The 27,948-nt window shown below is 38.0% G+C and overlaps 2 protein-coding genes across 6 annotated transcripts in view; both read left to right on the top strand.

The window, feature by feature from the left end:
* The window catches only part of CDC14A (cell division cycle 14A), a 52,314-nt gene extending 36,587 nt beyond the window's left edge, over positions 1-15,727 (top strand). The window contains exons 11-17 of one of the 5 annotated variants that reach the window (XM_066325280.1): positions 1,201-1,357; positions 2,001-2,113; positions 3,164-3,211; positions 4,225-4,353; positions 5,278-5,596; positions 8,761-8,836; positions 13,924-15,727. In XM_066325280.1, the coding sequence (XP_066181377.1) occupies positions 1,201-1,357; positions 2,001-2,113; positions 3,164-3,211; positions 4,225-4,353; positions 5,278-5,596; positions 8,761-8,835 (841 nt within the window). In that variant the 3' untranslated portion in view covers position 8,836; positions 13,924-15,727. Of the gene's footprint in view, positions 1-1,200; positions 1,358-2,000; positions 2,114-3,080; positions 3,212-3,459; positions 3,488-4,224; positions 4,354-5,277; positions 5,597-8,760; positions 8,837-13,923 lie in introns of those variants that run through there. The other 4 variants (XM_066325281.1, XM_066325282.1, XM_066325283.1 and 1 more) reach the window with 4 other exon arrangements.
* A 2,321-nt stretch (positions 15,728-18,048) lies between these two features.
* Positions 18,049-19,904, top strand: GPR88 (G protein-coupled receptor 88). Its single transcript, XM_066325567.1, has one exon. The coding sequence runs from the start codon at positions 18,834-18,836 to the stop codon at positions 19,902-19,904; it is 1,071 nt and encodes a 356-aa protein (XP_066181664.1). The 5' UTR covers positions 18,049-18,833.
* The last annotated feature ends 8,044 nt before the right edge of the window (positions 19,905-27,948 follow it).

Raw genomic sequence — 27,948 nt, 5'->3', positions numbered from 1 at the left:
CAGGGTTGCAAAGTTGTATCTGACAAAAAGGTAACATCTTGCAATTTCAATCTCCCAGGCTTCATAGGTGTCAAAGGCTAATCTCTTAGGTTCTTTGAGGTTTGACTAGTTTAAGGGTTTTCTTAATAGAAACTCTTCCACTTGAATGTGTATCAGATTAGTTTCTTACTGCATTTGCAATAATCTTGAAAGATTTCAAAGGTATTTAAATTCAAGCATGTTTTCTAGGCTGCTTCTGTTAGGTGGACTAAGTGACACTCCCTCTCCCCTCCACCCATTTGTTCTGCCTTCTCATGATGTTTACTAGGGATGTCGTGACATTTTTCTGAAGTGCTTACCTTTTGCATCTGTTATTGAGCAAGCTTAGGCAATTCATTCAGATCCCTTAGCTCTGGAGATTTGCCATAATATTTTGTTTGCAAGCAAAAGTTTCCAGTGAAAGTGTATTCTGATTTAATTCTTCATTTTTTTTCTTCTCTGTTCAGTGTAGTAATTTAATGTTGTTTCTATAGTATGTGATAGGGTCTCAGTTCTTAGAATGGAAGTAGCATGACTGGTACCTACCCAGCAAACTTCCTTATTGAGGAGTAATGCAGCTTCATGGAAGAAGTCTGCTTTGCCCATGCACATTGTAGCAAAGAAATAGGTATTACTCTACCACCTGTGTGAAGGATATATTCTTCCAGTTTCTAAAAGTTGAAAATAGAGTCCTGGTGAGCTTTACATGACCACATCCACTTGCACTGCACAGGTCAGCTGTAGTTTCATTGCTCAATATCTGTAGCCAGAAAACTCAGGCTAGTAAGGTGCAAATTCTCTATCATCAGTTATGCTACACATGATGTATATAAAAGCTCTGCTTTATATTATTTTTAAGTTGTGTTTTAAGAGCCTTTAAAATATGATTGCAAATTCCTTGAGATTATTTAGTTAACCTCTTTCCCCAGAAGGATCTGATAAAATGAAGTTTTAGTACTGTGACTACAGATTCATTTGGTGATTCTGGAAGGGTTTTTGTTGTTTTTAAATATTGAGATTTTAAAGTTTTTCATGATAGGAAATGTAAATTTTTTTTAACATAAAGATGTATAGAAGATCGAAATGTTGGCAATGTGTAAGAATGGCATGTCTTCATATTTATTTTTTTTTTAATGTATGCAAATTTGTTGATCTGATTGGCTTTGGGTCTGTATCCTGAAGGAAGCAAGCAATGTTATGGCTGGAGGGAGATCTCATCCGATCAAAGCAGAAACAGCGAGGAGTTGATGGAAACATTAACAGAGTTCTTTGTGGCTTGAATGACATTTCCATCAGTGACAGTCTGAATAAAGCACAAGACTTGGATCAATGCAAGGAGGTAAGTGTTCTTAGGAAAAATTTCAAACAGACTGAAGCTGAGCATTAAATAACTAGCACTAGATAACTTCTAGATTTTTTTGGCTTTTTTAGGCTTGTATTAGTATGAGGTTGATTTTTTTTTTTTCTCAGATAAACTTTTTTATAGGTCATAATTAGAACAAATCTCCACTTTAAAAAAAAAAATTAAATAATATTTAAAACTGTTACAGGTAATTTTTCAAGCTTTAAAAAGTTTACATTATTTCAACCAATTCTCTCAGGATTTTCAATTTTCTTGAGAATGAAGGAAAACAAAAATCAGCTTTTGTCCAGGAAACAAAAAATCTGCTTATTCTAAATTTTTGACTAATAATGCAGTTGTGTATTAATGTTCAACAGACTTCCTTGAAGTAAATAAATTAGGCTTGAGCATAGTGAACTGACTTTGAGGTCACATTCTGCAAAAGCCCTGTGTGAGTGTGTTTTTGTACAGAGGCACATTTAATGTAGCAGAACTATGCAAAGTGTAGTGCTGCATCTGCAGAAGACAGTAGATCAGCCTTCTGGATTCTGATCTTTGTGAAGGAGATGCTCAGTGCTTTGAAACGACACTGCTCCTAGGATTTGATAGATTTGCTTGCTTGCTTGCTTTTGATTCCCAGAATGATTCTGAAGACAAAGATGTGGAAGCTCAGAATGGGATGACACAGGGAGATAAGCTGAATGCCTTAAAAAGTCGGAGACAGCCTTGTTCCGTTCCAGCTGGAGCTCTGAGGTAATTATACCAGTCTGAGGTTATAGTAATGCACCCCACACCCCCAGCAGGTGATTCCAAATAGGGAAAGTGTTTCAGTTTACCATGAGACACGTTAGGAAGTTTAGCTAGACAGTTCTGTAGGTTTCTCTTTGTAACTGGCTCGGAGCTAGCCCTTAAGTGTGGATTGGACTCTGAGAATGTAACTCATAGACTGTTGTTACTCTCATTGGGCCAAGGGCCAAGAAGCCCACCTAAGCTGTTAAGTACCAAAGAGAGTGAAGGAAGAAGCTCCAGGCTTTTCCAGATGTTGTAGCAGGGTGTCTGAGGTTTCTCAGGCACCTATACTGCAGCTTATTATTTGTTTTCTGTAGCGTTTGTTATTTTGTTATTTTTCTTTATTAAACATTTTGATTTACAAAACACCTTGGAGAAGCAGTCTCAGTCAAATTAATTATAGCCACTTTTGTGCCATGCTGGCCCTCAGAGTGTGGGTCAAACCCACCTAAGGTAATTTGCAGATTTAAATTCACTCCATGCTGTCAGATCTGTGGGGCAAGTACTTGATCTTGTTTAAGACAGTGGTACTACCTGTACCACCTGCTGTGGCTGATACTTCTCCACGTATGTATCTATTAGTAGCAGATTTGGTTTGTTAATCTTTTTCTTCTCTCTTTTTTTTCCCCTCTGTCTCCTTGTTTAGGGATGCCTTCTTACTGCATAGCAGTAGAAGATAATGTAAAAAATACTTCAAAATTTTCAAATTTATATCTAATATTTTATAACTTATGATTTGAACTACATATTCTTAATCAAACTTAGTTGTCTTTCTGTAATTACTTTTCTGTACTCCTTACAGAAATTTAGAATTTTTTAGAACCAGTAAAGATGTGAACTTAGAAATTAAAACTGAAGTAACTCTCTGTTCTTTAACTGTAAATTAAAACACTGATTTTCAATAATTCTAATTCTTTTTTAATATTTTAAGCCAACCTGAGACACACAGATATGATTTGACAGAGGGAAAGCATTTTTATCCTTGGATAAAGATTGCTGCTTTTGTTTCTTTAGGCTGCAAGACATGAAACTGCACACCAGGTCGATTTCACAACCTTTCAGGTGCTGACTTTAAAATTCTTGTTCTGAATGTATATCACTTGATTAGGGTCTTAATTTTCAGTGTTCTGGATCATTGCTAATCAATTGATGTGATCACTACTTCAGACTTTTGAGCATAGGCAAGTAACAAGCCTTTTAAAACACCTGCAAATTGCATGCCATACCCCATTGAATCTAAAACACAATATGTAAGACAAAATTTCTATCGTTATTAATACTGAAAAGAGCACTTTTTTTTTTTCCTTCAGTTTTGTGACCTGAATTTTTGAGTTGGATTTCTTTAGATGGCTAACACTGGAAATGAATGTTTTACCCTTTCTGGGTGTGTAATTAAAGCTGCTTAATGTAATTTTTCTTTTGTGCTGATGTAGTTGGAGATCGGTACCCAAGTTTTTTTATCCTTTAAGGTCTGATTGTTGTATCCCCTGATCTAGGGGAGGAGAAAATTATTTTTTTAATTAATTAATGCAGACAGCCATAATAGTAACAATTTGAGTAGTCTAGTGTAACATACATACAGCTCATTATCAACACATGAAGAATTTTGTTATTAAGAATCCCAGCCAAGAAAGAGCTGCATGTTCTGTGTAGCTCTGAAGATTTTCATTTAGAAATGATGCTGACTTCATGAAAGCTACAGTTTTGGGGTTTTTTTACTCACATTTGCTCTAAAGCTCAAAAAATACTCTTAATCAAATTTACATTTAGAGTTCTAAAATTTATGATAAAACTTTAAAAATGGACGCTTGGCCTTCATCAATTATCAAGGTGAAAAGTAGCCTGTAACTTTTTAATGAGGTGCAGCAGGGGAAATACTTGCAGTGGATATCTGGAAAGTTTTTTTTAAAAATATATGTAAGTCGGCAAATTTGAGATTTTGCTGTTGACTTCTTAGACTTGAGAATTCACACTTTTTAAAATACCAGTCAATGTATTGAAAGACTGTATGTGTTGGAGATGTATATTTTAATTATAAAATCTTGCTTCTCACTGGAACTCTGTACTGTTTTTAGATTGAATACTTCAGGTAGCACAGAAGGATCCATATCTCCTCTGAAGGCCTCCAGAGTGGTGGCAGTTACTTCACCATCTGCAGAAAGAATAAGCAGACTTTCCATGTCCTCAGGCTCTAACCTTAAAAGGTTTTTTTCCTTCTTGTCATTTTTGTACAAATGCTTACAGTAGTGTCCTGCAGTGGTTGTCAGTACATCTGCAGCCTATGAAGCACTTGCTTCTGGCCATAAGAAGACTTGCATTTACTTAAAGTGATTTGCTGTTCCACTAGCCAAACTTCAGTTCCCTACAGATTTAAAAAACAAGCAAAACCTAAAATTTATCCTACTGGTCTGAGAGTTTTATTGAGATTGTGCCATCAGAAACAGTACTACGGGTTGTTAAGTTTAACTTATCTCAGTTTATAGATGTTTGCAAATATTCCCACAACTCTGGGAATACTATTACTCTCAGAATACTGAGTGATAATTAATTTTTAATAAACCCTTGATTTATTATTATTTAGCTCCATTATTACTATTGGCCTTAGTAATTATATATATTAAATGACACTCAGAATGATTGATGCATTTTTTATCACTATGTGCACAAATAATTGCCTGAACAGAGTAACCAGCTTGAGGTATTTCAGGACACCCTATTCCCAGTTTCAAATTTTGCTGTATTTCTACTTGGTTACTTGAAGGTTTGTATCACAAAACTGATTGCAAGAAGCAGAGGAGGAGTTCTTAAACTCCATGTACACAAAGTGCTTCACTGTAAATCAGATGCTGCCTAAACCTTTTAACCCCATCTCCTGCATGCAAGTATGGTTTGACAAAGGTGAAAGCTGGCCATGGTGTAGTGCTTGAATAAGCAAAACTTGCAAAGTCCTTACAAAGAATTCTCCTTTTTGTCACTTAGGAGCTAGAAAATGAATCTGTGTGCAAACACAGATTATTTCAGAATGGTCGGGGTTATTCACCTGATGTCTTCTAAATGTCTGTTACATTTTCGTATATATCTCTACATACCTTGTGAATATTTTTTCCCTGCATGTGTTTTCCATTCAGCGTTTCCATAAACTCCAGACTAGCCAGTTCTCTAGGGAACCTGTACGCTGCTTCAGATGATGATGAGAGCAAAATGACATCATTGTCCTCTAGGACAGGTTTTTCTGTAAGCCATATCTCCAGTCACCTGAATGGCAGCTTGCAACTGCCACACAGAAAAAACCATGAACTGAACAACAACTTATACAACAGAAACAGCAGTAGTGGCAACAACCTGAGCAGCCAAAGCAGTTTTCACAGCGCCGTGACAGATGAGTACGCACCAGCCTTCCTTTATGGGCCTTACAGCTCCTCCAGCACCATACCAGAGTCCATTCCTGTAAGTCACAGTCACAACAGCACTTCCAGGCAGCTCCCTGATGCTTTTCTTCCTTGCTTCTCTGAGCAAAACTGTTGCCAAAAAGAAAATCTTAACTCAGAGTAATTTTCCAACTTCCTCTAATGTTTCTGAACAGCACCTTTGTCTGTTACCTGTCATTCCAGCTGCTTTTTTTTCCATCTTTTCTAAGCATCTATTACATGGAAGCTTCATGAAAATAAATTGTGCCTGAATTTTACATCTTTTCTGATAACTATTTTTATGAACATTCTTACCCTTTAGATTTTATTTCAGATTATCCATAACACAGTCTATAAGGTAATTATGTGCCTTCATCTTTGTGCAGTAACTGATTTTAAGAACCCTTTGAATGTATCATAGTAAACAGAAGGTAGAACATCTTTAAAGATAGGGCTTACCTGAACAATTAGTGCTCTTGACTTGAAACCTATTCCTTTTCTAACACCAAATGTGGGAAGTATTACAGGCGAGATATTTCTAATGGTCTCATATTGCAGCTTTCATTCCTCAACAGCTTTGCTGTTTGGGCTTATTTTGTGCTCTTTTTCTGTGTAAAAGAGTCTGTATAAAGAGGATGTACAGATAAACTAATGCAAGTTGAAAGTGTTTCTATCCAAAATGCAGAGAAGAGAGACTACAGAAACTTCATTTATGAAATCAGAAATAGCTTCATCTATTCTAGGGAAAAATAATCATATCTACTACTATAAATCTAAAACCAATTTTAAAATACCTGGTTTCCAAGGATTTGATAGTCTACTAATTACAAAAAATAGTACACTGTTTTTAATAGATTTTGCCTATTATTAAGGGAGCTTGTCAGCCTCTCTTAACTAGTTCTGACACTTAGGATTTTTTTTTTTTTTTACTGGGTGGAAATAAAATTGGCTCTGTGTAAAATTAACTTCAGAGTATTGCACATCACTCTTCTGTTTCCTTACCACTGATAAATTGTTTCAGTATAAAGAAAGTTCTGATGTTATATCTGCTAGTGGTTTTGAGCATGGAGAGTCTGTCTTAAAACAGCTAATAACATACATTACATGTAACTAGTATGTCCTGAGAAAGGTCATTCGTGGGCTGTGTTCTCTTCTTCCTGCAGAAGTGGGGGACCAACCCTGTTGTTAACAGCTCAGATGTGGCACCACTCCCAGTTCAGAAGCCACATCTTTGTAGCTTGGGAGTAAAAACTGCTATTTCTGAGGATAGATGATAGTAGGAAATAAAATCTCATTGTTCCATTGTGGAATTAAATTGCACGCGTGACTGAAACCTAATCTGTGTAAACAGAACATTGAAGTTAGCTGAGGGAACGTGATTCTGTGTTCTCTAACACACTGAGTTCTTCCTACTGTGGTAGGATCTGCTTGACCTTCAGACTCCTTGTTTAAAAAAAAATAAAAGCTTCTTATCCACTACAGTTTATCTGTAAATAAATCCTGATATTACATGATCTTAGAATTACTGTTCTGCATTGAGTTTAAAATTGAGTTTAAACTTTACTTTAAACAGCAGCAGTAATTCGTTTGCAAGGGGACTTCTTGAATGTTGCCACTTCTTCACCTCTTTAATTTGACTCTGTTTTTCCCTTCTACATGGGATTGTAATAAACTATATATAATTGAGATTTTTCAAGTGAGGTATAAAAACCGTAACAGTTTTTCTGTGGCGAAACAAGTTCTAGAACAAGAGGACTGTTCTTGTTTAACTAATTCTGTTTAATTTCTTTAGGCATAGAGATGAGGAGAGAGGTGAAAAGCTGTATAGCAAGCCAGGAATATTTGTTTGAGATACATTGATGAGTCTCTGATTTGTTTATGCATTCTGATTGCTCTGAAAAGTCATCCTTTTTAGGTATTTCCAATCTTTAATCCAACATGCTTACAGAAATTCAGTCCTGAGGTCCTCAGTCCTCTGTTCCTGTTGAGTATACTGGAACTAAAAGTCAGTATATGAACCGTGGGTGAGAGCAGTCACTCATCTGAATAATAAGTGGTAAATTGGCTGATTTGTTGTTTTTTCTGGATTTTTTTTAATGTCTCGCTTTCAGTACTGTCTCATATTTAATGTATTAAACAATAATTCTTTGGAGAGTCAGTCCGTTACCATTCTTTTCAGTAGTTTCTTTTGTAAATTACATGCTGCCAGCAGCATTTTTAGAGTTTTTGTTCCCGTATTTTCCTTACAGCTATATATTATGCATGAAGTATATGCATGTAAACTTACATGCAGCACCCTAAGGGGAAGAAGCTCCTTGTAACTTTAATATGACCTAGTCATGAAAATAAACTCACATAATTTACAATAGGTCAGAATTTACAAGGGTACCAAATGAAAATGTAAAGCATTATAGAAACAACAAGCTTGTTTTCCTATCAGCTTAAAAGGTTGAATGTAAATATAACACCATAAAAGCTCGGAACTGTCACCTCCTTTGGAGAGATAGTTGCTGTAACTTAATGCTACAAATTATTTTTGACAGTGAAAGCCAAGTTAGTGGGCTTGTTCCATAAGCATAGGACAGGAAATTAAGTATTGGTGACATTTTGGGGGTTTTTGTGTCTAGATATATACAAAATTCTGGGATAGTGCTGTTTTTCTCCTTGATCTCATAAACCCTTGAGGTGTAACATTGACACAAAAATTCCCCTAGACCTAAGTGGGGAGATGAGGTGATTTACAAAGTATCTTCCAGAATTGTATCATGCCTTTCTTTCTTAGATAAGGACGATTTAGGCAAAGGCAGAAAAGCAAGGAATGCTGGTTACTGTGTAGTCTAAGGAAGAAGAAAGAAGCAGTTCATGAACAGGTGAGATAGCCATGTTGACAGCAGAGAGGTGCATACAGCTCTATGCATTGCAGTGAAAAAAGAAATTAATTGTTGTCTCTTTGCACTAGAACTGTTTAGTGACTTAAAACACTGATTTAAGTGTAGTATCTTAGGCATACATGTAATGTTTCAGGTCGAATGGACAACATTTCTAACAAACAAAAACCTTTCTAAAATGCACGGTTCTCCTGTTTTAAGAACATCTTTAATTTTCTTCCTATCTTAATGACTTAGTAATGCATGGAAGGATATAAGGGATGTAAGAGATACAACCTTTGAATAATTCTTGGCTTGATATTGCTTGTTCCTGAAGAGTAGAGGTTATACACAGTCAAATGCAGCAAGATCTCTAAACAGGATTCTATCTCCAGTCTTCTCTGAAGAGTGAGGTGAGCTAAAAATACTCTATTTTATACATTATATGCTGTGATGTGAGAAGCAAAGTCTACATAGCAAAGTGCAAGTTTCTGATTTACTTTTGCAGTAATATTCTTTCAATAACTAATGGCTAAAAAGTGTTCCTGTTTGGAATGTTTTTCAGATATGTTCTGATTAATGCACAGGGCTACAGGGTACATTTCGAAGCAAATGCATCTCTCCCAGTCACAGAGGAGTGCACTAAATTGTTACCCATTTTATGCACAATTGATTGAGTGGAGTTACTGGGATGTCCTGAGGTTTAAGACAAGAGTAGCTTTTTCAGTTATTTAATCTCTGAATGCTTTCTGTCTGGTAGTGAGAAGCTCTACGGGTGAAGCTCTACAGGCAAATACAGATGGTTTACTTTGAGGGCAACATAATTTTTTTGAAAGATCGGTCCCACTGATTGAACAGTGATGCTTAAAACTATTTAACTATTTCACTGTTTCACTTTTAACCTGAAACTTTCGGTATCTTTTTATGATGTCAGTGTTATAGCCCTTTGTTATCTTCTTGTTGTGGAGATATCTCATGCTGCTCACCTCACCTCAACTTGATTTTATTTTGATAAGCTAAGTTAGCTCAAAATTCCTTTTGGAAAGTATTTACATTCATTAGTTTTTTTATAACCTTTCTGCTCCAGAAAGGTGCTACTCACTGCTATCCTGCTTATAAATACACAGCTTCTTTTATTTTCTTTGACTGTAATGTATTGGGAGCTGAGGGGGAAAGAAAAAACAAAAAAGAGTTCCAGCCATTGATGATAGTGACTTCTATTTCTTCTATTGTAAGTCCTATGTTCTGCATTCCTCAAGGGATTTTACGTTTGGTTTGGGATTTTTTTCCATGTGGAACTCTGTGGAAGAGCATCATCTCTCTTCTTTTTATTGGGTTGGTTGTTTTGGGGTTTTTTTTCTCCTTCCCCTCCCTTCTTCTGGGACCAATTAACCCACCAAGGAAGATTGTTTTTTCTTTACCACCTCAGCCCCTGACATGCAGCTATTTTGCTTTTGGTGGAATTTGTCAGTGGTCTGAAGCTCATCAGCAAAATACAGAGTAGTATCAAGCTGCCAGTTCTGGCAGAATTCTTTTAAAAACAGAATTCTGTTTAATCATTTCCACTTCACTGCTTTAGATGCTGAAATTACTTGAAAATCGTGACAGCCCAGCCTAGGTTTGTTGCAGTGTTTGTGTTCTTTCTAATTGGAGCACATCAGGTGATGTACCTGATGGAAGTCTATTACATGTCCTGGTGCTTTGTTTATTCACTTAGCTCATCAAGGGACTCTTGAATGACACTGATTAATTTCCTTTCTCTTAATTGCCAAAATCTCCCTTCCCTGAGTTAGATATCAAGGTAACCAGCTGTAATCATGCAGTATTTCTATTTTAGAAAATCACCTTATCACTCTTACTTGTCTATCTTTGTTAACACAAGTGGTTCAGGAACATTTTGAGATGTCTAAGGACAGCAATTTTTTAGATCTAGTTTATGTTCACTAAACTTATTAGTGAGTTTTTCCCACAGTATGGAAGAGAAGGTTGTTCACTGATTTTTTTTCCAATGTTTTGCAATGAAACGGCATCAATACTGCTGTTCCACATTCCACTTAACAAAAAGGAAGAATAAAAAATAACCATGACTATAACTATTGTTGTCAGATATGTATTTTTCTCCAGTAGTTTTTGTTAAATGCTTTATTGTATTTATGCTGATGAGCTAGAAGAAAAGGTTGATTTTTCAAAGAGAAGGAAAGAAAACTTGCTGTTCCAGCCAATTCGAATAAATACTTTATTTTACCAAGTGCATGTTATGGTTAAACAGAATCTCTCACAATAACAATTTGCAGAATTGCTCTCTTCAACTATAAACACACTTAAGATACTGCTGTAAGATTTTTTGCTTTTCTTGCAGTAGTTCTAAATCCAAATATTGCTCTTAAAAATGTATTTTTATTGGAGCATGTGTAACTGGGTAGTCTTAAGATGAGTCACCTTTTGCTTCTATAGCTGTCATGGAAACTGGCAAGATGGAAACCTTGCCAAAAAATTGAGAAGTGTTGGCAGTGTTTTAAAATTCATATACATCATGAAACCTGTAGCATGTTTTTTCTTCATAAGAACTTAGCATTACTGAAGGTAGAACAGGCTTTGCAAAAACCAGACAAACACTAGTGCATCTTGCTGGTGTGTAAATTCAGCAGCTCCACAGGATCACTTTACTTGTGTGTGCGTTTTCTCAAATGCATCCCGAGTTCGTTCAGCGACTGTGTATTTGCAGTAGTTCTTGCCTGCACAACACTCCTATTGCAACAGTGTTTTGGGAGAGTTGATGGACAATTCAAAAAACTGAAGTTACATTTTTGCAGTTATCTGGGGAAAGGGCACGTTCAAATCCTAACAAATAGTCCTAAATGCTGTAGGGTTATTCTGTCTTGAAACAGAATTCAAACCCAGGGTGACTTGGTCTTGCAGTTGCACGTCTGCAAATACAGTTCCAGTGCCTCAGTGGATTTGGTGCTTGTTTTCTGTGCCTCCTTTTGGAGAAGGAACATGAAAGTGATCTAAGCAGTTTTTTCAGCATAAACTTAATTAGATATCCTTAACTGTAGTGAAACTCTAATTAGTTCTTTGTTTAAATGTCTGTTACTTCGGTATCACATGGCAAGCTTGACATGGCGTGAGACCACTGTAGGGATACACACTGAGATTTCTTTTCCATTAACTGGTTTTATACTATCATCTTTGCAATTCAGCAGTCAATTTTCTTTGGCTTTTCTTTCTTCTATTTTTTAACTCTATATTAAATAAAATTTCGTTAAATCCAGCAAATTACTTGTAAAAATGGATTGGGGTTTTTTGTTTTTAATAAAGCTTTCAGAAGCATAGGCCATACTTTGAGTCATGGCAAATGTAAATTTTAAAATAGAAAACTGCTCAAAAGATTTAAAAGAAAAAAAGAACCACAATTACAGGCTTTGAAACTTTGCAGTCAATCTCTTCAGACATGTGAAGAGATTTAAGGGCACAAATTACTTCTCTGAAAACACACACCAAAAAAAGTCAAAACAACAGGCCTCTCCATTTAAATTTTTCAAACTCAAATGTGAGTCTGTATACTTTAAAATAGCTCAATTGCTACAATTATCACCATGTTCTTAGTGATAGAAATTTGTGTGAAGTCACATGGATGAATCTGAAAAAAATGCTGTTTAGATTTAATTATTTCCCTTTATTCAGGAAAGACTTTGAGACATTAGGAAGAAATCATAGGGATTTGAAGTAGAGTTGTGATGAAGGTGGGAACACACTGAAAAACAGATTTCTCCATTTGAAAAGAAATAAACTCTGCCTACCCATCTGTAACGAAAATTACCAAAATATGCTATCCTGTTTCTAAACAATATATGCTACTGGATATTTGGGATGTTTTTAGAGGTTTTCTTGATTATTTTTTCCCCATATTTTTGGTAACTTGGATTACTAACAGTTTTAAGAACTACAGTTTTAACTTCAGAATCTTTAATGTATAGTTTGTTTTTTTCATTGAACTCATGATGTGGAATTCCTGGTTACTCCTGTTTGCTGAGTGAAGGGCTAGTGTTCTCATTTCTTTGTAACTAACACTTGCTGGTTTTAAGAGTGTACAGTGCTTTTTGGTCATCTTTCATCTGTCCAAGCTTAAAGTAATCTAACACGAGAGTATATAACTACATTTCATGCCTTTTTAAAATATTTATTAATCAGCTTTACTCGAGATTCAGTTTTGATAGATCCATTTCAAATACTGCGCTAATTAAGTGTAACCATTTTTCCAGTTGTTAAAATACACTTCTGAAAATGAGAAGCCTTTGAGAATCATTAAGAGAGGAGAAATTTCAAGTGCTCATTAATGAAGGGCTATTCCTTCTGCCTTCCTCGTACTAAAACCAGACCTTTTTTAGTCAGTGGTATTCAAATCTCTGTGCTGACAGCACTTTTTCTACCTAGGGAAGAATATCCAGATGGTCTCAAATCTTTGAGATGTGAAAATGCATTTAAAAGATAACTTTGAAAATATACACTGAGACTTAAAACATAGGGGAAAACTAGTTGTGTGATATAAGTTAGAGCTATAAAGGTGTGTATAAATTTATTATGCACTTCTCCTAACAGGTTTCACTATGGATGCCAAAGAGCATTTTCTATAATGACTGGTTAGGAATAGTGGGAAAATGGAAGAGAAGATTGTGAGGGTTCAGTCTATTTTAGGAGTCATGTTGGTCTCCAGTAGTTCTCTCTCATTCTGAAGACTTGATGCACTTTTAAAATATGTTTGGGGGTTTTATTTGCTATATATTTATAACCATACTAATCTGGGACAGCTGATCACTGTACAAGACTTACATTCATCAGAATGACTTCTTAAACACATCTGTATTAAAGCCAGTAAAATGATTGGATACTGTCTAGGCTGATTAATGAGTTTGTAATAAAACTTTAGACTTCAATAGAAACAGAAATGTAAATAAATACAGTAGCACAGGTTATGATTTTCTCTTAATTATACTGACTTGTTACTAATCCAGATGATCCATTAGCAGTGCTTCATTTTCATCTGGTTTTGGTAATCATACATAAATTTTTCCATCTGTAATTACTGATGTAGCTTTTTTCCTCATGAGCTATATCATGTGTTTCCTATATCATTATCTGAATCAACATCTTTAAGTAAGCTGACTTTTATAGTAGCAGTTAGATTCTCACTCAGGATAAATGTAAGCAATTCAATTACAGTAGCAGTGGTATTTTAAAGGGACTTGTAAGACTTTCTTAAAGAATCTCAAGAAACTGGTTTGGAACAGTAAGTGTAGGTACAGCAAAGTTGATAGACTTTACTCAGATTTTAATTTCTTCTAGTTTATTCATCTTTACCTATGTAGAGATTCAGGTCCCCCTCCAACTCTGTTTCTTTTTCTCCTTTCTGTCCTTCCTCTAATCTTTAAGTGAAAAATACATGTTATCTATAAATAAAACCTCTCCAGTGGGTTTTAATCAGTTTTTCTTCTCTGCACAGTCCCTTCAGTCTGAGTATGTTCAGTACTAAAGCCCTGCTGCTTTGGTGAAACCTGCTGAGCTCTTCAAGTCGATGTCCTTCATAATGAAGAACTGAAGAAAAGAAGCTGCTCATTGAAAGGAGGAACCTTCAATACAAGATGTATTAAAACTTAACACCAAGGGGAGACTTCTTAACAGGCAGAAATTTATTGTTAATGACTACTGCAGATGCACTGAAGTTGAATTTATGGAAATTACTACCCCATATTATATACAAATTTAAATTTTTTATGTTGACACAGCTTGAATATATTTCTAATGAGTTTCATTAAGACATTTATTAACTTGTGTACAGTGTTAAAATATGTATTAAGAGAATATTTTGGTAAACTATATATAAAATTATGTAAAAACTAGAATATATTTTAATTTAGGGTCTACTTTGCTACAAAAATGTGTATTTTAAATAATTTGTACATGTTTATCAAAGATATAAATTTTTTTAAGAACAAGAGATTTTTCTTGTTTTATGGGTCCATCACTATTGCTTAGAGCCTAATGTAATTTACTTTTTTACTAATTGGTCTTCTGGTAATTTGATGGAAGTCTAACTAATGAGAGACTTGTTATCACAGTATCTACTAAAAGCACTAGATACATAGTCTGCTTTCCACTTCTGGCTGCTAATGTTTCTTAAGGAAACGCTATGAGAGAAAAAGGAAAATATTTGTTGAGATGTGATGTAATTACATCTTCTACTGCAACAAAAATGTAATTAATGTGATGATTCAACAGTACAATTAACACTCTTTCAATTTGTCTTAAAAGATTTGTTTTCAGTGTAGAATGTTAACTTTTGCTATGCAATATATGCTGCAAAAATGAAGGCAGACCAAACTGAAGTTGGTAAAAATGTACAATAAATTAGGTAGCACTGAATACTTGCATGTTTTTAACCTACATTTGGCAGTATGTGTACAATTTCCTTAGCAACAGTACATGTTGGACATAAATTAAAGTTTTATTTCTCAATTGGATGCCTCATAAACCTTTCCATTTGTTGTTAAGCATGTGGCTGAGGTAAGCCTCTTGTATCATGGAAGGCTTTGTCATGGTAAAGATGCTCTTTACTCTGTGGAATGTACAGGTCAGTCAGACATGACTGGGAAGGAGGCTTAGGATGAAATGGTTGAAATGGTGTTACAGGGATGTACTAAAGATCAGTGTAAAATTGTCAGAACTTACAAGTGCATGGTAAGGAAAAGAATATAAACAGCTGTGAGGATTTGTTTTGCCCCTCCTGTACAAGACAAAAACAAAACAGATTTTTTTACCTGTTTGTTTTTCCAATATCTGCAGAAACTTGAAAATAAAACCTAGTTGGATTGTCAGTCTTTGTTCCTGAAGACCTGTGAACACCCTGCATTTGCTTTACAACTGAAGTTAAGTGCTGCATCATTTTTTAAAAGAATCAGAACACAAATTGCTATGGAAAGTTGTATTGAAAGTGTTAAAAAGCAATACTGAGAGCAGCTATAAAAATCAAAATCACTGAATAAAATTTACATGCAATACTGTACGTTTTTGCAACTGTGTATATGTAACATATACACACACAGAGTAGCATATGTGTGTGCATATATATACAATATACTGTATATGAATTATAGATTAATGGTAAGGGAATTCTACCTCTCAAAGAATTTTCTCATGTACTTTGTTATAAATAGTTTTCCTTAATAAAATACTGATTAATTTTGAAATGTAGATATATATATATATACACATACAGCTAAATGATAATAAAATGCCTGTATAAGCCAGCTTCCTTGTTTCTTGTTTTTTTCTTAGATCTTTTGATGATTTGATCTCTAATTGAAGCTAACTCTTCAAAATAACTTTTTTTCCTGTAAACCATGGAATGTACTTAAAAGCAGGTTGGCACTGCAAAATGCCATTAGCATGATAGATACCTTCTTAACAATCTCTCTAAATCTTGTAGTTGCTTTGTAAAATGTATTTAATCAACACGTTGATATCATGATGATGGGGTTATATTTCAAAATACAGTAATTTCAAAGCTGTGTCTGAACAGAGGAATCCTTCCTGGGTGAGGCACCTTGTTACAGGTGTAAGATACCTTGACTTTTTGCATGTGCAACTGGTCTCTCAGTCCCACCAACAGCAGGTTCTTTGTGCATAAGAATCTAAACAATTCAGCTTTCTTTAGCTTTTTGTCCTTTCTTCCTTCAATTTAAAACTAGTCACAAATGGTTCTAACATTTGTTTAACTCTGTTGCTGTTTTTCAGCAAATCAGTTGCATTACATGATCATTTATTTATTATTCATTAGTGCTTAATATTTCTGTCAGCCTCTCTTGCAATAGATGTGGACAGTGTGTAAGTGTTACACAGCCATTCTAAAGGAATGGGAAAGCTGGGAATAGAGCAGATGCTTCCCAAGTTGCCCAAACTCTGGTGACAGTCTGATCTAAAAAGGTAACAAAAGGCTTCTGCCACTGCATTTGGGTGAATAATGGATGGTGATCTGGATGTGCAGTGTAAATAATATACAGGAAGGACAGCTAATTAAAAGGTTTCTAGCACATAGGAATCAACTTCTTCCCTGGCCTTTTTCTAGATTTTTATTCATTTATTAGATGAAATACATAAAATACCAGCTTATGTACAACTTTTTTTTATTCATAAATAAGTCAGTATTCTGCAACAATCAGCTTCTTAACACCAACAAAAAAAATTGGAACAGTGAAAGGTCAGGAAGGTCTTCTGGAACCTTGTAGCTTTTAAGAAATAGCCTGAAATTTATTTAATGTCCTGTGTTCACTTGTCCTTGAACTTTACCATTTCTGTTCCTTCAAATATGAATATATCTGGTTCTGGGAGAAAAAGCTGTAGCACACAAGATGTCTGAAAACATGAGTGGATGGATTAAATAAATCTAAAGGGTCTCTACTGGGCATATTATTCTGTGGTTAACATCTTATGAAACAGTTCATCATCATCATCTCTTTTAAAGTATGCTTTTGAAGCTTTTCAGTTAGGGAGGTATTTCTTGTTACAAATTCAGAGACTATTTTTCAATTACAGTACTGCAGAAAGAGGAGGATTTTAGTTTCTATAATAACTGTTCTTTACTGACAGCTAAACAATGAAAGGCCTCAAAAGGTTTGACACTTGATTAGATCTACACTGTAAAGTGCAGCGAGCAAAAAATATGGTAATTAAGGGCCCGATGAAGTAAATCACTTGAGGTATGTCTTTAACCTTAAGCACATGAGCCATCTTATAAATTAAAAGTGAACATAGATATTCTTGTTTGTAACAAATCCACCTTTGGATCAATATTTCTGTCAATTCTTAACATGAGCGTTTTTGTCAAGTAAGATGTGCTGTATTGCAACATCCGTTAACCCACACAAGTTAACTTTCCTAACCTGAAAAGATGTATATTGCAACTATAACTACCTCCTAATATATTATTTTGGTATTGCCATTTGTTAGCATCAGGAGTTTTAACAATATCTAAAAATGCCTCATGGAGGTCTCTGGTACAGCTAATATCTTATGAGCTGTGATTGCTGGCTTTTGTAGCCTATATGTAACCTACCTGCAAAAGCAGCTTTTTTCTTAAGCTTATCACAAAAATTAACCAGCATTCTGTATCTGAAAAGCTTTTCAAATAAATGTAAATTCTCTTACTGAGTTTCTTAAGTCTCTTCCATGTTATGGACAGTTAACATTTTGTCCCTGTTTGAGCCAAGTAGGGTAGAGTTCTTGGGAGAATTCCATGACTATTCTCCATCTGGGACTGCTAAGGCCTACTCTTCAATCAGTTTTTAGTCCACCTCAGGAGCTGTTATTCATCTCTCCAGGAACTAATTTTGGAGTGAGACCATTTCAAATACTACACCAATTCTGTGTTATCTGTGTGCTCACCAACACCAGTGTTTACCTCTGGCAGGATGGCAGTGCAGGATTTTCCTGTGAGTTGAAACAGGCTGAGATTTTTGAAGAGATGTAAAATGTTCAGACTGAGAACCAGCTTCCTCAAATAAGTACTGTCTTAAAAGGATTTTATATATTGTGTTTGAAAGATTTCATTTGGAAAGTATATTGGTATTATAGACCAGTTCTAAAATTAACTAAATTGCAGAAGCATACTAAGCTTTCTGTTAACAAAAATAAGATCAGAAAAAAATCTGTTAAAAGTGAGTATCCAGCAGAGGAATTTCTACAGTTTATGGACTGTATTTCAGACAGAAGTGACTGGTATTGGTTTAAAACCTTGCTTCAAATGAAAGTTTTGTAAATGGGTTAGACCCAGAAGACTGGTAAGGCAGGGAGAAAAGAGTCAGACTGTGTAGTTGGCGTATTTCTGGAGTATGACAGGGTTTGGCTTTTTTTTTCCTTTTTTTTTTTTTTTTTCTTCTTTATTTAACAAGTTGAAAATCTGCTGAATAATTCATGAAGAGTGGAAGGGCTGAATCTTCCTGGAATGATATACAGTGTACGTACTGTGGCACAGGAGAAACTGCAAAGCTTTGTATCAGTTACTGCCGTTTCTGCTGCCGATTGCAAGGTGCTGCTGCTTTTGCTGTTTTCACAGCTACAGAAACCTCAGTCGTGCTCCGGTCTGCCAACAGCCATTTGTCTCCCTATGGACCCACCTTCATCAGCTACAATCTGTGGACTCTTGCTGCCTACCTGCCTTGGACACTGCTGGGTTTTGGATCGTTACTGCAAACAGCATTTTCTGGACCTTACAGCTTGTATGACTGAAACCTGCCTTAGAGCCCCTCAGCTGCACAGCCTCCCGTGTGCTTGGTGAGGACTCCTGCAGCAGAACTTCTGACCCAGACAAGGATGGGATTTACAGGGCAAAGTCAAAACTGAGCTGCATTCAGCGAGATGCCCAACGCCTCTTCCTGGAGTGCTAGCTCGCCTCTGCTGCTGCTCTGGGAGGACTCCTCCGGGACCCGCATCTTTCTGTCGCTGCTCTATGCAGTTTTAGCTATCTCAGGGACTTTATCCAATGTGATGGTCATCTATTTAGTCTTCTCCTTCAAGAAGCTGCAGACAACCAGCAATGCCTTCATCGTGAACGGCTGTGCGGCAGACCTGAGCGTGTGCGCCCTGTGGATGCCCCAGGAGGCTGTGCTGGGGCTGCTGCCCCCCAATTCCTCCTCCCTTCGCTCGGCGGAGTACCGGCTGCTCCGAGGGGGGCTCCTGGGCCTCGGCCTCACCGTCTCCCTGGCCTCGCACCTGCTGGTGGCTTTCAACAGGTACGTGCTCATCACCAAGCTGCCCAGCGTGTACCAGGCCCTCTACCAGCGGAGACACACGGGCTGCATGATCGGGCTCTCCTGGGCCCTAGCCCTGCTCCCCGTCCCGCTGCTGCCCGGGCTCTGGACCCTGGGCTCTGCCCAGTCGGACGGCAGCTCTCGCTACACCGCCCTGCTCCTCGCCCTGGCCGTGCTGGGCCAGACCGCGCTGCTGCTCCACTGCTACCTCGGCATCGTGCGGCGGGTGCGGGGCAGCGCCAAGCGGGTCAGCGTCCTCAACTTCCACCTGCTGCACCAGCTGCCCTTCCCCGCCGCGCCGCCGCCGCCTCGCCGCGCCCAGCGCCGCCTCAGCAGCGTCTCCGTCCTGCTGCTCTGCTGCGTGTTCCTGCTGGGCACCCAGCCCCTGGTCTGGGTGAGCCTCCTGGGCTTCTTCCTGCGCCCGGCGCCGCCGGCGCTGCAGGCCGCCAGCTGGCTGCTGCTCTGCTCGCTCTCAGCCCTCAACCCGCTGCTCTACACGTGGCGCAGCGAGGAGTTCCGCCGGGCGGCCCGCTCCGTCCTGCCCCGCGGCGAGGGCCCGGCCGCCGCCCCACGTCCCGCCGCCGCCGCCGCGGGCCCCGCCGGCGCCCCGCCCTGCCCGCAGCTGCCGCGGCGCCGGGGCACGGGATGCGGCGCCAGCCCCGCGGCCGCGCCGCGCTGAGGGGCCGGGGCGGCGCCGGGACCCCGGCGGGCCCCTCAGGCCGCTCCGCCGCCGGCCGCCACCGCCCGCGGGGCAGCCGAGCCGCCCCGGCCCCCGCCCCGGTAGCGCTTCTTCCTCTACACATCCTCCTGTTGCTCCTTTCTGACCCCACGCGCTTCTTGCCCGCTCCCTCTTCTACCGCACGGCCAGGCAGCGGCGGGTCTTTCCCGAGGGACCGGGATGGACACTGGGACGGGATGCTCCGCCCGCCCGCTCAGCCCCGCTCCCGGCACGGCTGCTGCCCGCCCCCGAGTGCCGGCCAGGACTCCAGCCAGGGCGCTGGACTGAGGAATCTGGGAGAACCGGTAAATATGGCAACGCACGTAACTGTTGTTATGCTCTAAAGATTTCAGTATGAGACAGGCACCTAGACAGCTCTTGCTGAGACATATGCAAGTTTGTTTTTATAAAATCGATGTAATTCTTTCAGCATTTAAAGTAGTTCTTTGAAGTGAGCTCCCTGAACACAAGGTTCGCTTGTGAGGAACTGGCAGGTGTCTCATTACACACACACGCACACAGACACCGGGAGCTCTGTCCTCTCCCCCGATATAACTGATCTCTGTGCTCCATGCAAGACTCTCCTTCAGCTTTCTCTGACAACCTTCAGGATGATGCTGCCTGTGGAAACTGTTAAAAACAAAAACATATGCACCTTTGTGGTGATCTGGTTTGGATATTTTGTTTTGAATGCCCTTTAAGGCATGTTTTAACAAAGGCCTCTGCCCATGGGCACTCGATAACATACAATGAATATGAAGACTGGTGTTGTCTATCTAACCTTGTCACCTGTTCAGTTACCAGTTTGTTGTATTTCTCTTAAATATATTATCACAGAAGTATGATTTCACAGCCTCTACCAGATACAAAATAACAGATTCTGTGTGGCATTTGGAAAGGAGACAGCTCCCCGCGCCAAAACTGCGGCGGTGGGTGCGACAGGCCCCGTTCCTCCCAGGAACGGTCTTAAAATCCTTGTATTTCCTTCTCTGTTGCTTGACTTCCTCCATCTTCTTTTCCAACGCAGTTGCTGTTGTTCTCATGGTGATGATACTTAGTGCTGTGTTTGCCTATGGCACAAACGTCTGGAAGAAGGGAGTTGTTTTCTGAATCCATGGGCATCCACAAGCAGTATCACCTAAATTGTGCTGTCTTGAGAAGAATGGACTCATGGCAACATAGGAAACTTTGTCACAATAGGAGTTTGTTTCACTGGGTGACAAAAACTTAGAGCTCTCATGAAGATATTTTAATGATTTTAATTATTTTAATGATTTTAATAACAAGGAAAAGACACGCACAATAGGTAATCACATAAAAGACCCTTCAGCCATATTTTATAATGCCCCCCACACTTTGCTTGCTTTACCTGATGGAGCTTGAATTTCCACAGAAAATGCTTTAAGAGAAAGGGAATAATTTAATGTTTTTCCCAAGACTGAGACCTGTTAGGTATCTGTGATACAATGATATATTTAAAAGCCCTATACCAATATTTTGTTTCCCTGCATAAAAAAATCTCCATCATCACAGAAGAGATACATATTAAGGTCAGGATTCAAAAATACAAAGACTGAAAGCCTCAAAAGGATTTTTTTTTTAATTGACATCCTGAAAACGTATGAACATTTTGAAAACAGCTTTAGTCACTTGCAATGACCTACGGAAAAATAAAATAAATTTGCTTGAGTCTGAGGGTTTCAGAAAGCTTCTTCCTTCATTTTGGAGACAGTGTTCCTCTGAGTGATGGCATCAGAAAGATGGAGAGGGCCAGCAAGGAAACATTGAACAGATAAGATATGCAAGGTTTAGTTTATTAACACTGTGCACATATCTCAGAGAGTGAAGGAGCCACTATATGATTGTTGTAAGATCTCATCCTAATCACAGTGGCTGTGCTTTAGCTGTCTTTGCATAGCAAGTAGAGAAGGAAAACTGCTTCAATCTCACCTATCCCAATACTGGGAGATATTCTGGTTCACTTCCAAAATAAAGTTCAACCAAGGGCCACCTGAGGGTAATACCCTGTTCAACTACAAAATAATCCTTAGGCTGGAACCCACAGAAGAATGCATGTTGCCATCCCACCGAGTCTAAAGGAACTCAAGACACTTCGTAAAGCTCAATACTGAGCCCATAAATCAAACTCTGAAAAAAAAAATTAGACAATGCCCCTCCCCTGGTTTTGGCTACGGAACACATTAGTCTGGAATTAAAGCAATAACATGTTTCAGAATTCAATGTTCAAACCATCAGATAACTGGAACTTCTGGGCTTCTTCCCTTGTAAAACAGCATGAAAGTTAAATCTGAAATGCCTGCAATTTATATAGACCGCGTTTTAAATGCAAATATGTATAAAAATGCTATGATGTACAAAACTCTAGACAGCTATCCTTATGCTATGCATCAATTCCAGAAAACAACTGGAAATCCCTTGGAAAGTTTGATGTAATTACATCTGACTGTAAATCTTTGACTGTTTTAATATACTCAGGTGACCTAAATAACATTACGCAGAAAAAAATTAATTTAAAATAATTAAGAAAGAGTATTTGTCTCAAGATCAGTTTCTCTGCAAAATGACTGCTCTGAAAAGTCCTGTATGCCTTGTTCTACAGCCATAATCTTTGCATTTCCACATTGTAAATACTCGACGGTAAATTGCAATGAAAGCTCAGCTTGGCTCAAGTTCTCCTGGCTCTGTGGTACTGCTTCTTGGTTAAGGAAATGGATTTCATTCTGTTTTTGTCATTCCATGCTTTAATTTACAGATGATTTATATGTGTCCTCTGGTAGTTTAATGGTGACTTTTCTTCAATGTGAATTTCTGTCATGCTCAAACAACTAATTTACAGACACAAGGGATATGTTGCCAATTGTCCTTTAAAATGTCTCAACCAAACACTCTTTCAAGAGGTGTAAATGCAGACAATGGAAAAATCCTGTTAGCAGTTCAAATGAGGTTTCCTTGAAGTGAGTTGCTCCTTCCCTCTGGTGTTGTGCCAAGCAAGTTGTCTGAGCATGGTCTGGAGCTGCCCTTCCTTGACTGGCTGGCGTTGACATGTATTACCTGGCTTCACTGCTTTAGATGGGAGGTGAGAGCTCATTAAAGCATCGAATTTTCGGTGCAGTAGCCACCTTGTTTGTGTGCCATAATTGCCTATTCCTTTGCTTTTTTCTCTGGGCTTCTGGAAACAAGAGCAGGCAGGAGTTAGTAATAGTCTGGATGAATTGTGGCCAGCTGCACTGATGTGCTTGAAAAGTGCCATTTGGTGTATTATGGCCCAAAGAAATCTGCCACTCACTTTGTGGATTGCCCATGGAGAAATAAATGTGAGACCTGCTTTTTGAAAGTAAAATTGTGATGCCTCAAAATAACATCCTGAGGCATGGTTTATTTGTGAAAATTGCTTGTAGAGGGTGTTCCTGAAGTTAGAGTTTGGATTCAATCTTTTAATTCAAAATAGTTATAAAAAGCTATAAAAATTTTTAAAAAATACAAAAAGCTGCAGAGCTGCTTTGTGGAATTAGGTAGTTAGAACAATATGAGTCTCCACCAAAACTGGGCAATCATTGCCCTCAAAAAAGGTGTGTAAAAAAGTACAGGCAGCAAGGTGAAGCTGGGAAATTATGGCAAGGGGAGATGAAGAAGGCAGGACAGGGGCGCTAGCAGTTTGATCCTGAGAAACAACACAGATAAAAATCTGAAAACCAGAAGAGGCCTGGGATTATGATGAAGTTAACTATCTCAAATTCTTTGATTCTTTGTATGTGAGGAAATAGAATTCTATGCTTTTCTTAATAAATAAAAACATGTACTTGTATTCTCAATTTCTTCCTTTAACAAAGTATTCCATATGCCAGTAAGTTTTCTTTAAACTCTGAAATCAAAAAAGGTGTGAGTTGCATTAGTAATCTTGTGGAGACTGCATTCAACAGCAGTGCTGGACTGACAAGCAGAGATAACATCTTAGCTAACCTCCAGATTCAGTCAGCCATGAGCACACTGTGAACCTTTTTTTTCTAACTACCAAGTTGATGCTATTTTTAAAAAAAACCCACATACAGATTATTTTCAAATGAAGACATTTAAGTGTAGCATTTCATTAAAAGAAAAAAGTGACAACATATACTTTAGCTTTCTATTTCATCTTAAATCACATAACTAGATTATTGCAATATTCTTTAAATTCAGAAGTCCCTTTCTCAAATGGCAGCGAAAATAGCTTTTCTCGTGACTGTTTAACTTCTAAGAAAGCTACTTTTTTTTGCTCTTTTATGTCAATCCTTCCCATGCACTGTCATCATTTTACCAGGGTGATAGTCTATTTTCTTTCCTTCTCTTTCCCTTTCTTCAGTATCTTCTGTCATTTTCTTCACTAAGGGAAAAGTTCTTGATTCTGCTGATCAGGGCACAACTGCTTGAGCAGGGTAAGTTTTGGGAGACAATTGTAAACTAAGACTAAAGAAGTGATGGACAAATCCCACATACTTAAATTTCTATTTAAAGAGTGAGTAGGTCTTGAACTTGGGCCTTTACTGTGCAGAGTAGTGGACAATTTTTTTGTCTATATTTACAGATATTTGCATTTGAGTAAGGCTGTGTAAAAAAAGGGTAATATAAATAAAAAAATCCCAAAATAGTTTGAAGGCTGGAGAAAAAACTCCAGCTTTTTTTGGCTGAAGAGTTCAATCACAGTAACTTAACAAAAGTGACATCATTACAGAATAAGCACATTTATGCAGGTATTCAAACTAACCTCTTAACCTTACATGGTGATCTACTGATCTTTTCTGGCATGGAAAACATGACCTTACAGGAAAATAGCTCTGCTTGAAGAGTGTGGGCCACCTTGCCTCTTTATTGTCCAGGAGTTCAATATGGTGAAGGGTTCCTGCAGCCTGCCCTAACCGGGTCTGAAAGGATATTCATGAAAATAAAGAACTGGAAAGAATCCCGAGAAAAATAGCGCTTGTGGTTGCTTTCTTGCCTGAAGCTTTGGGTTTCTGAAGAGGCATACTAACCACTCCAGGAAGGTTCACTGTTTGGTGTTTAGGGAAAACTGTAGGATGTCTAACCTGCAACCCCAGACGTCAGGCTTGGCATCAGTTTAGAGCCAAGCTTTGGCGAGTTGTTCAGGAGGAAAGCAAACTGCCAGTTGGAAGGGGAGCTCAAGCCAATCAAGGGAGCTGTGTTGCACCTTAGACTTCACTATGCTGAACTTATCCTCTTGTAAGATAATGGGTTGAAATAATGAATAATAAAAATGTGCCTCTACCAAAAATTTGCAGCATTCTTTAAATGTCTCTTTTTTCTGTACTTCTGTGAGATTCACTCCTGCTTCCAAAGTTTTCCTGCTGCTCTAGAATTGACAGCTGATGAAAAGCATAATTAGTATTAATTACTTGAGAAACACAAAGGAAGAATAAATCTCATCCTTACTGGGCAGAATCAGCTCTGGTGGTTCAAGAGCCAAGGCACGCAAGAACAAGAACAGAGCTGCTGGTATTGAAAAACTTCACTTAAGACCAAAGATGCTTTGTGTTTAGGCTGCCTTCACCTGCTGTGTGTCAGTCTCAGGGCAGAAATAAAAACACAGCAATGCTCCAGGTGAGAGCTGCATCCCTCCTGATCTGTTCTGAAGCTGATGATGTGATGGAGGTGTAATGTCAGTCACAAAGCAGCAAAGTGAGCATTAGCAACAGAGGAAAACTGAAAGGGAAAGCTCGAGAGACAAAGATGATGAATTGAAAAACAGTTTTATAAGACATTGTGCAAACTTTGCTTCATGTATGTTCCATATCCTCTGTGTTTTCTTCTCACCCCTTTTTCTGCCTTGCCTCTGTGTAGCACAGTGCTGAGATAGCCAATTTCTTCTTAGCTTGGAACCTCTGACACTGAGTTTGATGTAATTTCATTAAACACAGTTCCTGTGATTCTTTATAGACTTTGCATCTTCCATTCTAAGGTTCAGTGAGATGGCTGTAGCAGTGTTGTCACTGTGGACACAGGAGCACCAAGGTTTGAACAGAGTTACTATCCAGAAATATTGTGAAGATAGGTAAGTAGTGCTTCTTCATATCTATGTTAGAGTATTATTCCTCTGTCTTCTGTTGCATGTCACTCATGCAACAGAATAGCTTCATACTGGAATAGCTTCATTTCAGGAGTGTCCTTATACATAAAAAGATCTCTTTCAATTAATCCTGTTTTATAAAGGTAGTGATAAAACTTTGCAGGATTTGAAATGTTCAGCCATATTAGCTCCTCCAGTGAGCATAATTGTTCCTCTTTCATCCAACAGAGCATCTCCCCTTACTCTAGATTAGTTTTTCTTAGTTTGTGGCATTATTTCTCTTGGACAGATTAAATGAAAGAGTTGGTAGGTTGCAACATGGGAAAAAATAAATAGCCAGCCTCACTACTGCTTCTATTTGATTTCAAGCAAAGACATTTTTATACCTTTCACTGTGGCTACTAGCCTTTTTTTAATGCTAATTACATCAAGGCAGTAGAACTGTATTGTGTTAAAATAGAGATAAATAGAAACACAAGAATTATTCATTGTATATAAAGAGTAAATATAAGCTCTCTGAATTTCACAGCAGATATCTTGCTTGGCTCTTCGTTGCTTAATGTAACTGTTATGTACATATGAACAGGATTAGGTCACATGCAGATTTAACAAATTATGGCTCTGAGCTGAATTAAAGGCATGAATTAATTTTCTTTTATCTCATGCATCATCAAATATTGCTGTCTACTGATTATCTATATAATACCTGTCACCTGATAGCAACCACGGTCGTTATGGTAATGTCAAGATTATAATTATAGTCCCTTCTGCAATGTAGTCATACTATGCTAAAAAAATCCTTGAGATGATAGTGTCCCATGCTTGGTATCAGCCCAAACACAAATACATTTTGAGGCTGTTGAGGAGAAGAGACTTTGTTACTAAATTATTAGCATTCAAGAATTACGTGCTTATGTACATGTGTATGTAATTACATACATGTGTATGTAATTACAAAATATGTAACCTTTTGGACTATGGCTTTATTTCATTTGAGATAGACAAAACTTGTCAGAACTTCATATCCCTTGACAAGCATCCCTTTGGATAAGTTTGGGAATTTAGGAATATTTTAAAAATAGAGAAATCTTATTTGTTTGGCAGCATGTGTCAGAGTGGTAGATGAGCCCATACCCTTTTGCAGTAGAGCACATGGTGGCCCTGGTGTTCTGGCTGCTCCTCCCAGGGTCTCTGTCCTGTCAGAAGCTGGTGAGCCCTAATGCCCAGAAGCTGATCTGGAGATCAGAACTCCTAGGAGACACATGTTTAGAAGACTGCCCAAAGTTCTGGGTGGCAGAGAGAGTGTGGCTTCCCAGAGAATAAAATACATCTGATTCCTGCAGTATGTGATGGCAGAACTCTGACAAAAAAAAGTCATTATCTGCTAACTTCTTCAGATGTTTTTAATGCACTTGGCCTATTTTCTTGTAGATCTCAGAGAGGATTTTCATCTAATTATAAAGAAAAAATATTGTCTCATATGTATACAAATGTATAAACAATCTCTTCCCAAATGTAGAAAAGGTTCTAGGAAAAGCATATTGAGGAATCTGTGTGAACACAACTTGTGGAGCAAGTAATTCAGAATGAAAACCCACTACATGAAAAACCAATTGTAAACATTATATCATTTAGTAACATCTAACACTATAAATATTATGTTTACCTAATGAATAAAACAGCTGATTATGTATTATTCTTATCTGTAATCTGAAAGTAATTGTGATCAACTTAACCAGGGTAGAATGGCCCATACAAGTTTATATCTGTAAATGAGATACCTATAGAAACACTGAAGTGTTCTTTTGTTTCTTATTCTCACCTCGAGGAATGTTCCAAGTCTCTTCAAATTTTGCTCCTTTGAAAGCAGAGATTTTTCTGTAAGAGACAAATGCCTTCAGCAATGTGTGAGGATTTAGCCATGTT

Source organism: Sylvia atricapilla, chromosome 9, assembly GCF_009819655.1.
Source record: "Sylvia atricapilla isolate bSylAtr1 chromosome 9, bSylAtr1.pri, whole genome shotgun sequence".
NCBI classification, from domain to species: Eukaryota; Metazoa; Chordata; class Aves; order Passeriformes; family Sylviidae; genus Sylvia; species Sylvia atricapilla.
The sequence above is the reverse complement of the archived record's forward strand: the minus strand, read 5'-3'. Positions and strand labels throughout refer to the sequence as shown.

Excerpts from the sequence above, each read along its gene's own strand:
- GPR88 (XM_066325567.1), top strand. The coding sequence starts at position 18,834 with ATGCCCAACGCCTCTTCCTGGAGTGCTAGCTCGCCTCTGCTGCTGCTC.